Source organism: Aythya marila, assembly GCF_965140915.1.
Source record: "Aythya marila genome assembly, chromosome: 1".
Classification (NCBI taxonomy): Eukaryota; Metazoa; Chordata; class Aves; order Anseriformes; family Anatidae; genus Aythya; species Aythya marila.
This window is the reverse complement of record NC_139042.1, coordinates 140,623,070-140,639,696: the sequence shown is the minus strand read 5'-3', so window position 1 is coordinate 140,639,696 and position 16,627 is coordinate 140,623,070. Positions and strand designations below refer to the sequence as shown.

The following is a 16,627-nucleotide window of genomic DNA, read 5'->3' as shown; positions in this document are numbered from 1 at the left end:
AGTTAGCTTTTACACCAAAAAAGCTGACTTCTGATTCCAAATCCTTTCTGTACTATTAGATATTGCTTAAGACATGAAAATTTCTGCCATCCCTGTCTGTCATAAACCATTCTTTGCACATCCTCCATATTACATGCCATACGTTTCCTGATTCTTAGAGTGAGAGCTAGGCTTTGGATTCCTGGATCCTTTAAGTCAGTTTGGCTTTGGAAGCATAAACTGAGATACTGTATTCCTTCCTTCGCTCTCTTTGCAGGCTGCTTGGCTGCTGAAAGCTGTCACATGTATAGACCTTACCACTCTCTCAGGTGACGATACTCCTTCAAATGTTCACAGAATGTGTTTCAAAGCTAAGCATCCCATCAGAGAGGATCTGCTGAAAGCCATGGATATGCATGATAAAGGTATGGTCATTTTTGTTCTGTTTGTAGAAAAACTATTTCCTTGATATTTTTTTAAATTTTCAGTAAAGCATGGAGTCAGGGAAACACTTTAAGTTATGGTACATAATGAGCAAATTTGATTTTGAAGCTGTAAGTGGTATAACTTCAGTGTATGTGTTTTAATAACAGTGCATTAAGGTGTAACTAATTGAATATTCCATTAATCTGCTGATGTCCTTTCTAAACTGGAGAAGGGAGGATGTTCATGTGACTTTGGATTTCACACTTAGATGATGTTGCTCTGTGTTACTACCAAGTTTGCAAGTCTGCTACTCTGCCTGTTGGAAAAGATGCATTCCACTCTTGTAAGCATGTTATTTCTCCTTCAGAAAGTATTATCTGTTACCTGCTTGTTTGAGTAATTATGATAGGAGACATCTTTGCAGCCCAGTCTGCTTTAAGGAATCAGTCCTTTAGTGAGTGTATGTGGTTGTGTGTGTATCATGTATACATGATATGTATGTGGTTGTGTGTGTACCATGTATACACACACAAAATTCCCAGCTAAGTCAACAGAGTTGAAAGGAAAGAAGACAGCACTTACAAACTAGTGGTAAAGCTTTCACTGACATTACTCAAGCAGGCTCTGTCTGAAGTTCGAATGTTACACCCAAGATTGAACCCAATACAAATTCAGAGCAAACGAAGACTCAATAGAAAACCACTTTAAATCTGAGTAGAATTTTTCCAGATACAATCACCGGTGTGTCAGCAAATGCTGTTTGACTTTTGTCCTGCTATGTTGGCCTTATGATGATCTAGCAAAAAGAATGAACTTGGTGACATGCACGGCATGCTTCTACTATTGAAATATTTCAGTTGTTTTATGTGGGCCTTTGTCCACCAATTAGAGTCATATGGTATAAAACCAAAATGGGAGATCAGATGTCTGGTTTCTAGCCATATATGTGAAATATCAAAGATAGGCTATCTAGATTTATGGACTCTTCAGATGGCTGAAATATTTAATATGAGACCAATTATCTAAGACTTTGAAAGAATAGCATTTTAACTAAAAATGCAGTAGAACTGCGTTAACATAAAGACTGCTCAGTTGCTGCTGGGTCAACAGGTAAGAATGGAGCTTGGCAACAGTTTCTCTCATAGTATCCTATTGACTGAGAATGTCTTTACTGTATGGCATTAAACAGTGAACCTGTCAATAAAAATCTTGTAGCTTGAACTCCTGCTAATGCAAACTTATTCCCAAGGTCACGTGAAGAAACATGAATGTGGTAACGATATGCAGAATCACCTGAACTGCATGAACAATAAAACAGATATCCCTAGTGTAGATGCTTAAGGTCCTCATGAAAATACAAAAGTAGGAGATGCAAACAATACACATGTGCTTGTTATATGGATTGCACTAGAGAAGGTGGAAATGCACATATGAAGAAGTGAACTGTGTCTCTTGCAGGTATTACCGTTGCAGCAGTTTGTGTATATCCTGCAAGGGTCGCTGATGCTGTTAATTCCTTAAAGGCTGCTGGTTGCAACATACCAGTAGCTTCAGGTAAGTTTTATTTTAAAATTGAAAATTAAATCTTTCTATGCTATAAAATATGTAGAAAAATCTGGAAGTTTCTATTTGCTTTTTCTCCAGAGAGTAAGGTGGAAGTTAGGTGGAAGGAAAGGAACAGAGAGAAGGATTTGCTTCTGGTAGTTGTTATCTTTTGTTTTGCTTCAACTTCAAGCATATCAGGAATGCCAAGTCTGTTTTGCTGGAAGTTTGTCAGAAAGGCCCTTAAGATACAGAATCATAGAATCACAGAATGGTTTGGGTTGGAAGGAACCTTAAAGATCATCTGGTTTCAACCCCCCTGTCATGGGGAGGGACACCTTCCATTAGACCAGGTTGCTCAAAGCCCTATCCAACCTTGGAACTTCCAGGGATGGGGCATCCACAGCTTCTCGGGGCAGCTTGTTCCCTGACAGTGTTCCCCTCGCCTGAACAAAAGAAATTGAGATAGTGTGCTGAACAAAGAATCAGTAGACAATAAGTAACTGCTAATAATAATAGAACTACAGTAATCATTTTGGGAGTTCTAATGCAAGTTTTGGGTTGTGTGATTTGTTTTGTTTCCCCCATCATTTTTTTTTTTTTTTTTTTTTTGCTTTTAAGTGTAATACTACAAGCTGAATTCAGTGAAGCTGTGTGAAGAGGCAAGGGTTATTGCTTGCTGAGCAGCCTGCAGGTTCAGGACTTGTACTCATAAATCTAATAGAACCAGTTCTTCTCCAGTCACCACATGAGAGACAAGTCCTGAATCTACAATAAGCAAGAAATAGGATCACAGAATTATGCATGTAGGAAAGGAGCTCTGGGTGTCATCTAGTCCAGCCTCCTGCTCAAAGCAGGGGTTAACTTTGAAGTTAGATCAGGTGTTTTATGCTAAGATCCATGTTTTCTGTGCTTTCTTTTCGTTTTTTCATTGTGTAGGGAAAAATAAATACCATATCTATTTGTGTCAGAGAGAATCTCTGACAGCCGTTGTTTCTTGCATTTCCAAATTGACTTTAGATTTTGTACTTAAACATCATAAAGGAAATCCTAAGTAGGCCACATTAAAAAGTTTTTACCATATTGTGATTTAGCTGTTAAATGTATTACTGGGAGTTAAACTTAAAACGCTTCTTAAAAGAATTGGAGAGAATTTTAATAAGATGTGTTGCTTCATGTATGAGTTCTCTCCTTGTTTGTTCAATTCTGCTGGAGGCCATAGATATTTTGCTTGTGTAGGACATTTTGGAAAAATTTAAGGCATGTGAAAGAGACCTTTTTGCAAGAAGTGGTTGTAGTATCTTGCTGGACATCAGTTCCTTGGGGGAAGATAATGCTTATTGTGTATGGAGACAGTAACATGAGCTGCCTTTAGATTTTTGAGTTGTGATAGACATTTAATTTTTAAAAAAAAGAAAAGCTTTCAAATTCTTTGTTGCATTCTTTAGTGCAAATTTTATGTTGAATTTATGAAACAAACTTTCTTCCTCCTGCATCCTTGCTAGTGGCTGCTGGGTTTCCATCTGGACAAACTCCTCTAGAAACCAAACTGGCTGAAATAAAGCTAGCTGTGCAATATGGTGCCAGAGAGATCGACATCGTCATTAGCAGGAGCCTGGTGCTGAGTGGCCAGTGGGAAAGTAAGTCTCCTCAGGCAAGGAACCTAAACTTGTATGCGCGCGCATGTGTGTGTGAGCTCTTTCTTTGTCTCTTCCCCCAGTTTCCACATCAGTGCTTGAATAACTTGGTCCCTCCCCAAAGAGTGACTGTGTAATCCAGGGCACTGAGCTATATAAAACCAGTGTTATGACAAATGGTCAGAATTTTTGAAAATAATGTTGTTACAAGTTTTGTCAGGTTGGACATTCAGTATGACCTCATGTTTTGAAAATTCAGGTCCATTTCTTCTATGTCTTTGAGGATTTTGCATGTAGGAGTTAAAAAAAAAAAAAAGCAAGTGAAATGGAAAAAAAGTGAATGCTGTAGTCTTTGAACTGTTTTGTTAGCCCCCCCCCTCCCCAAAGGGCTGAGACTCTAAATATCTTGTTAAATATACATATTTAAATATTTGACCAAAAATATGTATTTTAGTGGTTTTCCCTGAAAGTTGAGGGTACATATTGACTATTCATATTATTTTGATGTTCCTGTTCTGTAGACTACAACTAATTAGTTAGAACAATAATGCAGAAGATGGTTTTTGCTCTAATTGTGTCCTTAATGTACTGTGAATGGTTTGCCTTAAGTGCTGACAATGCTTCTACAACTAATCTCAGTGTGAAGGTAAACACATCATTGTCTTGGAATGAATTTTCCATTTAGTTGTATAATGCAGTACTGTAATAGCCTGTGTGATTGGAAGACTCCATAAAGGACACGTGGTACATGGGTTTGGTTAAGGAAATGCAGTCATCATGGTAACAGATATTTTCTGATTTTTGTCTTCTTTCAGTTAGCAGTTAGAATTGAACAAAAAAGCAAGTTACTGCATCTGTGTCTTCAAGACTGATATCCTGGTTTCCACTCACTCATGTTGACCTCTTTTGTATCTATCATCTCTATCCCTTTGCCCATAAATACATGTAGCTTTACAAACGTTTGGCTTCTTGAGGACAGGCATTTTCAGTCATTTGTTTCTTTTAGAGCATTTATTTTAAGTTCAGGTACAGCCTCAGGAACTTCTGGAAGGTGGAGACTAGGTGACTGAGCAGTTTTAAGCAAGACATAACAATGGTTCAAACTCTGTGTCAGCTAGCAGGAAGGTTGTATGTACATCTTCCTGTGCTGTGCCTATATCTTGTAGTGGTCCATACTCGCAGTTCCAAGCATGTTTCCGCTCCAGGAGATGCCTTCCAGTGGGGAGACTTACAGAGTAGGTACAAAATGACCACAGTCAATGATCTTTGAGCAACACTGAAAAAAGATCAGAAAACTGGACTTGAACATCAACTTGAACTTGTGTCTGATAAAGTCTGCCAGCAATTGTTTTACATAAATTTCTGACAAAACTGTGGTCACCATGCTTCAGACTTTGAGGTACTAACTGCTGTTAAGTGCAAGTAACACAGAGCAGAGGTCATAAACTTAGTGCATACAGTCAATTGCAAATGCAGGCTCTAGGCTGGATCCGTTTAATATGTAAAATTGAAAAAGAATGTCTAGTGCTGTAGCTATGACTGGATTCAAGGTACTTTGTAAACTCTAGCTGCCTTGCAGTTATGGCAAATTGTTTGCTTATACTTAAAACACTAGTTAGTACACTGTTATGGTTATTTTCTCATGTTGTCATTCTTTGGAACATCAGATACTATTGACAAGAATATTCAGCTGGTAGAGTGCTTTATCTTACTGTTCATATATTTCTAGTTGCTGTTCTAATCTGTGCCATAATTGGGGTAGCCATGATAGAATAGTGTTGCTTTGTGATTTGTTTCAAAAGCTTGTGTGGCTATTAAATATTTTAGTGTACATTCAATTATATCAACTTTTTTAAAGCAGTTCTTCTTATTATTGGGGCTCTTTATGAAATTCAGGACATACTTTTTAGGTCTGTTCTTTATGAGGTAGTTGTTAAGAGGTTTTTAATAGTGCTGAACACGACAACAGCTTTATTGGGCAGCTAGTTTAGGTTGGAAAATAACCATAAATGAGATTTAAGTTTATGAGCTTATATGTATATACCTTTTACAAGCTATTAGCTTTTAGAGCAATAATATTTTACAATAGTTTTCTCAACCATTGTGTTGTATTACTTGACAAAGTATGAATTAAGATTAAAAATCAGAATTTAGATAGTGTCTTTAACCACAGGATGTGTAGGCTGTATGTAAAGTGTGATGAAGTTGACCAGCAAATTACTGAAAGAAACTGGTATGTGTTCCATACATATGTTGGAGTTGCTGTACTTTCAAAACTGTCGGAGTTGCCCCAGTGTTACTTCTAGTTCCAGTTTTTAGCAAACAACTGGACATACCACAACTGCCAGTGGTGTCAGTGGCTTCCAAATTCTTGCTAACCATTGATAACGGTTTATATTTGCTCTGTGTCAATCAAAGTTTCGTACAAAAAAAGAAACAAAGGAAATATACACTAAGAAGTTTTAGCATGGCTGCATCCATGAAATAGATAGATATAACCCCTTTCTGAAGGTTGCCTTTCAATCCTTGCTAATAACTATTCAATCATGAGTTCAGAGGCTTTGTTCAGGAACTGGGGACACCTTCTGTGCTGTATACTCTATAAACTACACAGAAAAGATACACTGCCTGATCCAGAGGCTTGAAAAGGATTGCACATGTTGTTCTGAAATACTATAGTTGGATTTACTATTTTCTAGATTTGTAAGCTGATTTGGGACCTCAAAGTCTATTTGCACAATTTCTTTCTTACATTGTCAGCAGCAGCTCAGACTCTTGAAGCCAAATCCTGTTTTCAGTTTCATGTGAATCACTGGAGCCTGGAGTTGCACATATGTGGCTGAGAGCAGAACTGATAGAGTCGTGTTGTGCTGATAGCCTTGCGCTTGTCATTTTGTTAACAAACCTGCCATTAATGTGCAAGACAGAAGGGATTCCAGCTCATTTTCCAGTTTCCTAACATGATTACCTTGATCTTTGGTCTAACAGAAATTGAAACATCTTCCCTTCTTATCTCAGTTTCTACCCTTAACATCAGTCAATGTGACTGACTAGTTGAAAACAACAAATAAAATGAATTAAAAAGAAAAAAAAAAAAGTGCCTTTATTACCAGTTTTGGAGAAGAGCTGTTTCATAAAAATTTAAGCTGTTTTTTTTTCTTCCTTTAACATTTTCATGTTCTGTGTAGAAGATACAGATTATTCCCTTTATTGTGTGACTTCAGAACAAATGTATTAGACCAAAGAGGAAAGATCACATAGATAATCTGGGGCAGATTATAGCTAACATTAATTGGTAAAGGTGCTTGCTTGAAAGAAATGAAGGGAGATGCACATTTTCTCTGGTGTACTTAATAGCTGCTAAATATCAATAGAATGCTTTTACTTAATAGTTGGAAATACAGGAAAACTTACCAAAAAAAAAAAAAGAAAGCACCTTCCAACTGTTGTCTTCTCCAACAGCAGAATTAAAACCAAAGCTATGAAATTATTTTTTCTTTCCTATCAAATCTGTTTTGTTTTGTTTTTTAATCTAAATTCTATAAATTCATAAAATAAAAGCAGATTTAAAGTTCATAAAAACAGTAAGATACGTTAAATAAATGGGTGCAAAGTAGAAATATTCTTGTCACGTATTTTTAACTGCTAAATCAGCAGAGGTATTACACGCTACATCAGTGATCATCTGACCCTAAATATTATACATGTAAGTTGGCTTCCTTAGTGTGTGGTTTTGGTTTGGTTTTGGTTTGCTTTCTCTGTGTGTGTGTGTATGTGTTTGGTTTGGTTTTGTGTTTTTTTTTGGTTTTGTTTTTCCTGGTTAAGACTTAGACTTCATTTAATATGGATAGCGTTAATGCCATATTCAAGATACTACACAGTATTGACCATTTGGTTTGAGAGCTCTTGATTATTTTCCACTGTTTTTAACAGACAGAGGAAGAATAGCTTGCAACCCTTTGATGGTGGTCTTAGCTCACAGTTGAATATATATGCCTGCGTGGTTTTCTGTGATAAGGATTTATCCTAAAAGCTTTCTGACACTACAGCAGACACTACTGTGTGGTGGTTTTACCGTGCTGGGCAGCTAAACCCCACAACCACTCTCTCACTCCCCCTCCTTTAAATGAGGAGGGGGAGAAGTAAAGCAAAGAACAACTCACGGGTTGAGATAAGGATAATTTAATTAAAGGGAAATAATTATAATAATTAAATAAAGACTACCATGAACTAAACAATTTAACTAAGGGGAAATAAAAGGGAAAGGGGAAAAAGGGAGGGGAAAAAGGGAAAAATAAAAAGAAGGGAGGAAAACAAACAAACAAAATAAATGAAAGTTATATGGAAGTGCAGAGGAAAGAAATTACTCTCTACTTCCCACAAATGAGCGATGATTGACCACGTCCTTGACGCAAGGCCTCAACGCACGCAGCCGGTGTTCGAGAGATGGACCAACGTCTTCTCAACGAGAGCCCCCCCCCTCCCCCCCCCCTCTTCTTCCTGTTTCCACCTTTTATTGCTGAGTGTGACACCACATGGTATGGAATATCCCTTTGATTGGTCACAACACTGGTGTGATAACACTGCTCTTCCAGCTACAAGTACAGAGTACGGCACTGTATGGGCTGCTGCCGGGAAAGTTAACATTCCAGCCAGACCCAGTACAACCTGACACTACAGAGCAGCTCCATCTGCTGTGCCGGCTACTACTGGTGTTCTGCACAGGTCCAAGAACCAGTGTCCAGTGCTTCTCCTGCACTGAGCTAGAAAGAACTGAGTAGTTACATGGTTTGTTTTTGGCAGCCTCGACTGTCCTACAGGCAGCCCAGGACTTCTTGAAACAGTGAGTGCATATTCAAGTGTGATTAACTCCAACCACACTTCAGACATTTGACGGGAAATTTCAGGATGATCAAGCTATCAGTCTTTTGCTTTAAATCTGACTAAGTACTGAAACTTTTTATTTTTGAAAAGAGTAGGAGTTTTTGCACTTGTTCAGTATCAAAGCAGTCACTCTTTGACCTGGGACTAGGGTTCGCAGTCTGCTTAATTTTCTGTGTCCCAGAGGTAGTTGCATTTCTATTTCTGCTTTTACAGTAAGGCTGAGAATGTCCTATGGGTGCCAGATACTGTTTGCAATAATTGGTCTGTGAATAGAGAACAGTATTTATTACCTACACACCGGCCCCATTAAAACATACCTACTGTTCTACCACCTCGTCTAACCTGATAGACACAGATGATTGAAGATCCTGAGTTGTTACGGTCTGTGGGTTGATGCATGCTATCAGACAGTAAGACTCTTCAAATGATCTTGGCACTAATTGCATATAAAAGTACTTTCCAACAATAGGGAGAGTTTAGTAGCTGCAGTACTAACTTCAGTGAAAAACAGTTAGGGGGATATAATTCCTTTTCATGGAATCCAACCTAAATGTACATTTTGTTGATTTTGTTTTGACATTTTTTTGGCAGTGTATCTTAAAGGTAGAGAAAACTTGAATCTTTTCTTGTTGTTACCATAACTAGAACATGAAAGCTGCTTTTTCTGGCTTTCCAAAGGCTTTGGGAAAGAGTCATTCCACAAAAAGAGACTGCATTTGGATCTAACATGAGCAGTGTTATCAAATGCACAAGAAAATAGCACAGGTTCTTTGTATTTCCTTTTTGAGACTTGATTTGATGTAGAAGGTTTCTGGAGTATCATCAATTGATCAATAAAACATGTTAGACTGCATGCTAGTACTGATTAATTCACACCTTTGGTACACACTGAGAAACAAGGTGAAACCTCGTGTCTATAAAGGGACTTGCTAAGTGCATTAGCCAGTTGTCTACTAATGTGTGTAGCGTGTCTCGGTGGACCACCGCAGTGATCCCAGCCCCGGCTGCCTGGTGTGCCAGCAGCATCAATAGCATTCGGCAGCATAGCAGGTGGAGGGGAGGTCCAGCCATGCAGCAGGATGGCGCATCTTCCTGTATGGCTCCAGGTCCTGCTTGAGGACTGAGGGGAAAAGAAAGCCGACATTGCTGAAAAAAATTGGTCATGGACATTTTTTAGCAAGATGGATTTGTTAAAAGCCATATTTTTACGTCCTATAAATTAACTTTTTGATTATTTTTTTTTGTGTGTGTTTGAAGATTAAGTATAGTTTGTGTAAAGCACTCTCTTACAAAGGATCCTGTTTGCTTGTTTTATATCTTTTTTTTTTTTCTTTTTTTTCTAATTCAGATTCTGGAAATGTTGACTGTACACTGTAAGAGCTGCATTTGCCCACCACTAACACTAATCATCCCCAAGTGGTCAGCTTCTAGCACTTACATTTCAATTACTTCTAGCTCCTTTAATCTTCCTGTGCTTACAGTTTTGTGGGGAGAACAGTTGAATTTTGCTTAGAAGGGTGGGAGGGTTTTCCTGTGCTCCCCACATTGCATTTCCTGACCAGGTATGCGAGTTCTAAACTTTTTTGAAAAAGTGCAGTAAGTCCATGTCCTCGGTCACCCCCGGGCAGTGCAGTGACCTGAGATGGTTCGTGAACACCGAGCTGTGCAGTCACTGATCCATGAAGGTGCTATCTCAGGCCTCAGGCTCTCCTCACCAGGCGTGTTAGCAGCCTGTGTTGATTAGGCTGCATATTTTCAGGAAACTCATATTTTCAAGAAGCTTCTGTGGGATTCGGGTACCTAAACACAGGCATCTAAGTCCCTGACCGACCCTGAGACTGCCCCATGGTTCCGGGAGGTACAACAGGACCTAATGCAGACGTGGTGCCTCCAGGAGCAGCAGCTGGAAGCCAGAGGGGGATAGGTCAGGGCACCTCGAGTGGCACTGAGGTCCGTAATTAGACAAATCGGTCACACCTTTGTTGTCTTGTAGGCTGAGCCCTTTGGTATGGATGGCTGAAGGGGGCAGGGAGCATGGTGTCATGATGTGCACAGGAAAGCATAACTTTCTCTGAGTACTGATTCAGTTTAGTACTGAATTTATTGCTGAAAAAGCTGTTTTAAAATCAATCTTGAATATCATAGCATTTTTTTTCCTCTCCTGATGTATTCATGAGTGTTTGGCATACTGTGCACATTCTTAGTTTTGAGAGAAACGACATTAATAGCTATTAAGTTAAGTCTGAAACTGTGTGGCATTGTTAATTACCTCCAGTCATGTAATTTATTGAACTTACAAAACTTAAGTTCTTGAGTGCTATGACTAATTATAAGATTGGAAATTAATCCAGAAGTGGAAATTACAGCCATACTTGAAAATGTCTCTCAGCCAACTTTGATCATTTTCAAATGCTTTTATCCACAGGTCTCTATGAGGAGATCCGCCAGTGCCGTGAGGCCTGTGGAGAAGCTCACATGAAAACAATCCTAGCGACGGGTGAACTGGGGTCCCTTGCTAATGTCTACAAAGCCAGCATGATAGCTATGATGGCAGGTAAATATATGTGTGTTCTTCTTTTTAAGCTAAGAATGTCTTTGCTATATTATTCATGAAGCCTAAAAAATTCTAGTCGTGAAAGTTTAGTTTTGCCTATAGTCGGCAAAAACTAATATGCAGCAATTACTGAAGTTGCAGGTGTAGTAATGAAGTGTCACTTGTTTTGTATAACCTACAAAAACGGCATGAAATGTTAAATAACACTTAAAACTGCTAAACGACAAGATTTGTAGGAAAAATAATGTTGTCAAATGTCTGATCCGTGGGATGTTTAATAAGGGCACATACATTTGAGGTAGATTTTCCAGGTAGTGTTGGTGAGCATACAGATGTAGCGTGGTAGGCAGGTGGCTTGTGAACCTCTTTTAAATGCAGTGGGAATTTCTCTGTGAAGATTCCACTGAAAACTCCCCTTCTGGTTTGTGATCACTTCTAACTACCTCTCTGAGAGTGTGATTTGGGTACCCAACTATGCTGGAAATGCAGCAAGGGGAAGAACACCACGTGCTACAGCAGGTGTGGGAATGTGCTAGGTTATAACCAGACCACTCAAGATTGGGGCACTCACTATTAATTGGTGTTCAGTCTTCCCTGCCTTTGAAAACTAAATTACATCTCTTGATGTTTAGGAGCATGCCTGTATTTTATCCTGAACCTTTCAGCTAAGAAACACATTCCCGTGAGCAGGATGGAGTTTCTAGGGGCTGTATATAGGTTGTAGGTCTTACTTTTTGCATAGCTGTATCCATTGCAGACTCTGAACGGAACAAAGCACCCACCTGAGCCTAGGTTTATAGCAGTATATTCCTCTGCAACTTTGGACCAGTGCTGGTACAATTTTACTTAGTTTAAACAAGATTTCAGGGCTGTGGTTTAATACAGTTTTTTCACTGTAAAGATGCAAAGATCCAAGATGCAAAACGTTCTTTGGATGCCATTCTAGAGACCTGCTTCTTCCACCACATTTGAAATAGGGTACCTCATGAATATTGACAGAGAGAAATGTAAAGAAGTGCTAAGAACCACTGGGTTAGTCCGTCTTCTAACTAAATTTTCCCTCTTTTTTGCGTTGATTTTTTTTCCTAGTGTAAGCTCTTCAGACCTAGGATTTATTCTTATTTTAGAACAAGAAAAGTCATCTGAGTGTTTTTCCAGTATTTAAATAAGTATTCAACTTGCTGCTGACCTCACTGTCTCCTTCCACAACACTATGCTTATCTACTTCAAATGGAATGGGAGGCATTTTATACTGCTATGTCAATTAGTATCCTTAGGTACAGAGTATCAGTATTATGCTAGCAAATACTGCTTTTAATTAGAAGAGGTATAAGAAAAATATTTCCTGTCATTTAAACTAATATACTAATAATTATCATCACTTTTTGTAACATACGGTACTGATGAATTCAGTTTGTAAAGCATTAGAATGTTTTCAGATTTTTTGCTGGTGTAATTTTCTTGAAATACAGCAGATGGCCCTGTTGTTAATGATTTTTCCTTGCATAGTTACTCATTTTATAAGATACTTATCTGTATAGCATTTGCAGTAATTTTCTTATTTCAGTCTCTTGCTTTTTCTTTGTAAGTGTAAAAATAAGAATGTATTTTTGTTCTACACATATGTATTGAAGGCCAGATTTTCAGATTCTGACTTGTCAGAACTGCTGAGAAACTCAAATTCCAGATGAAGTTTGTTTGATATGCATATGTGTAATATTTTGGGGAGAAAGTAATTTGGCATGGTAGGTTTAGTTTCTAGCTTTAGTGTCCATATATTTTTGTAGCTGCTGTTATGATTTAAAAGAAAGAAAGAAAGGAAAAATGCAGCTGATCTAGTGGATATGTCAGGTCCAGGGAACTTTCATTTGAATGTAAAAAAGAACACCTCTGATAACCCTGAATCTAGTGATTAATTTTATGTGGAGAAATTAGTTATGTAGTATATTGGATTCAAATGCAAAACTTACTTTAGAAGTTCTTGCTACCTCTGGCCACTTGTTCCCGTACTTGTCTGCAAATTTGCTGCTCCTTCAGCTATGGTGTTAGAAGTGCTCATCATGCTGCACAGTAAACTGAGTTATCAAATTAATACTGATACAAATTACGTCAGAAAGGGGTAACTAGCTTTGATTTTTTTTTTTTTTTTTTTCTAATTGCCACCCCCTCAACAATTTGGTTTACTGACCTGCCTTGTATACGGTTGTATCTGTGCAGCTGAGGACATGGCTTGTAATCCTTAAACTGTTTTCACTGTGCAGCACATAATGCAAGTCTATCGTGTAGGGAGCACAAAATCCTATCTGTACTGATATTTACATTACTGTTGCTGGGCATGCACACTCTCACCTAGGTCCTGAAGCACTGATCTGTGTTGCAACATTTATTAAAATACATATTTTTTTCCCATCTGTCTCATTTGTGAAACTCAGAAGGTTGGGGACAGGAAGGTGTCACAGTGCTGATTTAGCACTAGCTCCATGGTTAAAAAGCTTCCCTGGGATGTCTGGCACCTGGGCACTCCATGGTTGTTCTCACACACAAAGGTGAATTTTACAGTGTATTTGCCATTAAGGTTTTCGGTCCCTCCTGATAAAGTTGCTCTGCTTTGCACAAAGCAATTAACTGAGCAGGGAATGCAATGCAGATGTCTCCTCTCCCGAGTAACTTTTCAAAATTTGTGTACAGGCTTCCTTATGCTGATTTGAGGAATGATGGGTGTGTGCTGGGAAGAACAGCATGATATATTTAGTCTGATTCAGGTAGCAAGTGGGGCTTCAGCCACTGGAGAAGCCAGCTGCACAGATGATTCTATAACTGACTTGAAAAAGTATGGCAAAAGGTAAAAGGTAAAAGGTGTGCCCCTCCACTGTTTTTTTTTAAGATAATGCTATGATTTTAAGATAACAGTAAGGGCCACGCTCAGGCTGGGGCAGTGTGCCTGCACACGTCTGTGCTCAAAAGTGATAGCATAGGCCACGTCTGTAGCTGTACTCTGAAGCCCAGTCCTTGCAGGACTTGGTGGAAACCCCAGTGAGCTCCTGAGCCCAGCAAGACATACAGATCCCAGCCGTGCACTGATGGAAGGGGTCAGCTGTAGAAAATGTGCTTTGTACAACATGCCTGTGTATAAGTTGCTAATCCTTGCACCTGCCAGAACTTTGGGGGGAAAAAAGAGTGGCTTCACAGCGAATACAGTAATAACCTGTATCTATTTGAAGTAAATATAATCATTGGCCTCTATTAGGCTCCTCCCGTGTCTGAAACCGTATCTCTGAAGTACCATGTCTACTTTTTCTTCCTTCTCTAGCGCAGTACATAGGGAGAAGGACATCAGAATGGGAACAGGCACCCAGTTCTCTTAAATTCTTCTAACCAACCCTTTACCAACTTGACTGACGTGCTAAAAATTCTTCTGGAATATTTAAGTATCTATTTCTGAGTGCTGCTGGAAGAGGCTGACAGCCCTCTAAGGACAGTGAGTCAGCTGGCAAGAATAATTCTTGCAGTGCTAAAGAGGAGATAGTGGAAAAGGTAAGGACTGCACATCCGTGGCTCTGTGTGACTACCAAAGGAGCACATTTTTTTCAGAAAGCTGACTGAGATCAGTTCTTAGCAATGAATCGGGGATTTTTTTGGTCATTTTGTGTAATGTGCACTGCCACTATTTGAGCTTCTTGAGGTGTTGATGGTGAGTCTGAGTGCTTGAGCTTCCCAAGGGTAACTCACTGCATCTTCGATTCTACCAGAAAGTTTCCAGACAGTGAGCAGAGCAAACTAATCAGTAGTTTTCAACGTCTTGTGTACACTTGTGTGAGTCAGGTTCATTTCTACAGAAAACACTCAAATCTGCATCTTTGGAGCCTCTTGGAAGAAACAGTTCTGAGGAACACAAATAGGAGTGCCTGGTTCCCCAGTACCAGTGGGATCTACATATACACTATGTTTCTTCACCTTGGTGCCTTAAAAAAAAAAAAAAAAAAAAAAGAGAGAAAAGGAAATAAAAAACAGGTCTTGTACACAGTTTTATTATTGCAGAGAAGCCTTTATGTTTGTGTTGGAAAAAAAAAAAAAAGACTGCCAAAGAAGTCAGACAAGGAGGGGGAAGATGATAAATTTGAAGTGGGAAGGGAAAGGTTGAGTAAAGATGTGGATGACTGAATTGCATATTTCAGTTAAGGTTTGTATTTTGGAAAATGATGTTTTAACCAGATTACCTAATTACAAAAACTTAATTGTTCTATATAAGAATTTGTATTCATTAAGGTATACAAATGGAGGAGAGGTGGTGGAAGTAACTAAATAAATATACTTTGCATTGAAAGTGAAAACTTCCTCTGTCATTTTTAGCTGTCAAAGCTGGTCTCCACAGTACATCTCACTTTACCTCATTCTTTGGGAAGCTGATGGAAATACAACAGTGACATATGAAAGATATTTGTTTTCATTATAAATAACTAAACAAGTACCTATGTAAAGATCAGGAAGGAGTGATGTATACTCTTCTGCAGCTCTACTAAACATATGGGTTTCAAATAATTTTTTGTAGGTCATTAAGCAGTTACTCAAATAAGTGGAGATACTGAGTCTTATAAAAATTGAATTTAGAAAGTGAATGATTTATTGCTAAAGCAAACTAATGTCTAGAGTCTCTAGCACAAAGAAGCCTGTAAAAAGTATCGAAAGATGGTTGAAGCAACCTTCTTTAGAAGAAGAAAATTAAAACGTGGAATCTGCCCACAGAAATTTGTAGATCCTGTGATACTGTTAATTCCAAAGTGAGCAGAAATAATAGAGCTAAACGGTGAAGAAGCAATGTGCTTTGCAGTTCTTAGGAGAACCTGCTATCAGTCCTGCCAAGCTTCAACCTACCTTATTGCAGTGGTTCCAGTTAGTACACACTCATTTCCATAAATCATTTTCACAAATAGGCTGGCTTTGCTTAGATCCAGGGGGAGACTAGCTGAGGGCTGTCATACTCAATCTTTGTCTCTAAAAGCAGAGAATAAGTGGCACAAGGGTTCCCCCTAAGAAAACTCAAGACACAGGAGTACCGCTTGAAGAGGTTTCCTCAAAAATCCTGAAGACCAGAACATCCCACCACACACGAGGCTAGTCCTGACTTAAGAAAAGTTGTAACACTTTAATGATTAAAGGGAGAGTCCAAGAAATGTGGTGTGGAACTTCACAGAATAATGCCAAGCTACACAAAGTTTTTAGCCCATCTCTAAATAAGATACATATACTGCAGATAATATTAATGCAGACACATTTTTAGCATGGGTAATGTGAACGCAAATTCTGAGGTACCAATAACTGTTGCTATAACACTATCTTGCAAAGATTTGTTTGGAGCCAGGTTAGATGGTATGACTTTAAACATGCTAGCAGCCTTCTAAGTGTTAGGAATGCACTTCCTGCTGCTGGACGTGGACTGTCATGGTCCAAAGCAAAGGTTCTACCAAGCAAATGTTTCATGAAAAAGAAGAGAGGAGACCAAACTAGCAAAATTTGATTGAAAATCTAGGCATGCTTCGTGCAGATGCTACTAATGTAGGAAACAAGACTACTGAATAAGTAATAATACTTAGCACTTAGATTGCAC

General features: G+C 38.7%; 1 protein-coding gene across 3 annotated transcripts in view; it reads left to right on the top strand.

The window, feature by feature from the left end:
- DERA (deoxyribose-phosphate aldolase) overlaps nucleotides 1-16,627 on the top strand; it is a 55,745-nt gene that overhangs the window by 13,516 nt on the left and 25,602 nt on the right. For 2 of the 3 annotated variants that reach the window (XM_082764284.1, XM_082764283.1), the window contains 4 exons: nucleotides 257-404; nucleotides 1,864-1,959; nucleotides 3,453-3,587; nucleotides 10,894-11,022. In XM_082764284.1, coding sequence (XP_082620410.1) covers nucleotides 338-404; nucleotides 1,864-1,959; nucleotides 3,453-3,587; nucleotides 10,894-11,022 — 427 coding nt within the window. In that variant the 5' untranslated portion in view covers nucleotides 257-337. Of the gene's footprint in view, nucleotides 1-256; nucleotides 405-1,863; nucleotides 1,960-3,452; nucleotides 3,588-10,893; nucleotides 11,023-14,332; nucleotides 14,658-16,627 lie in introns of those variants that run through there. The other variant, XM_082764285.1, reaches the window with a different exon arrangement.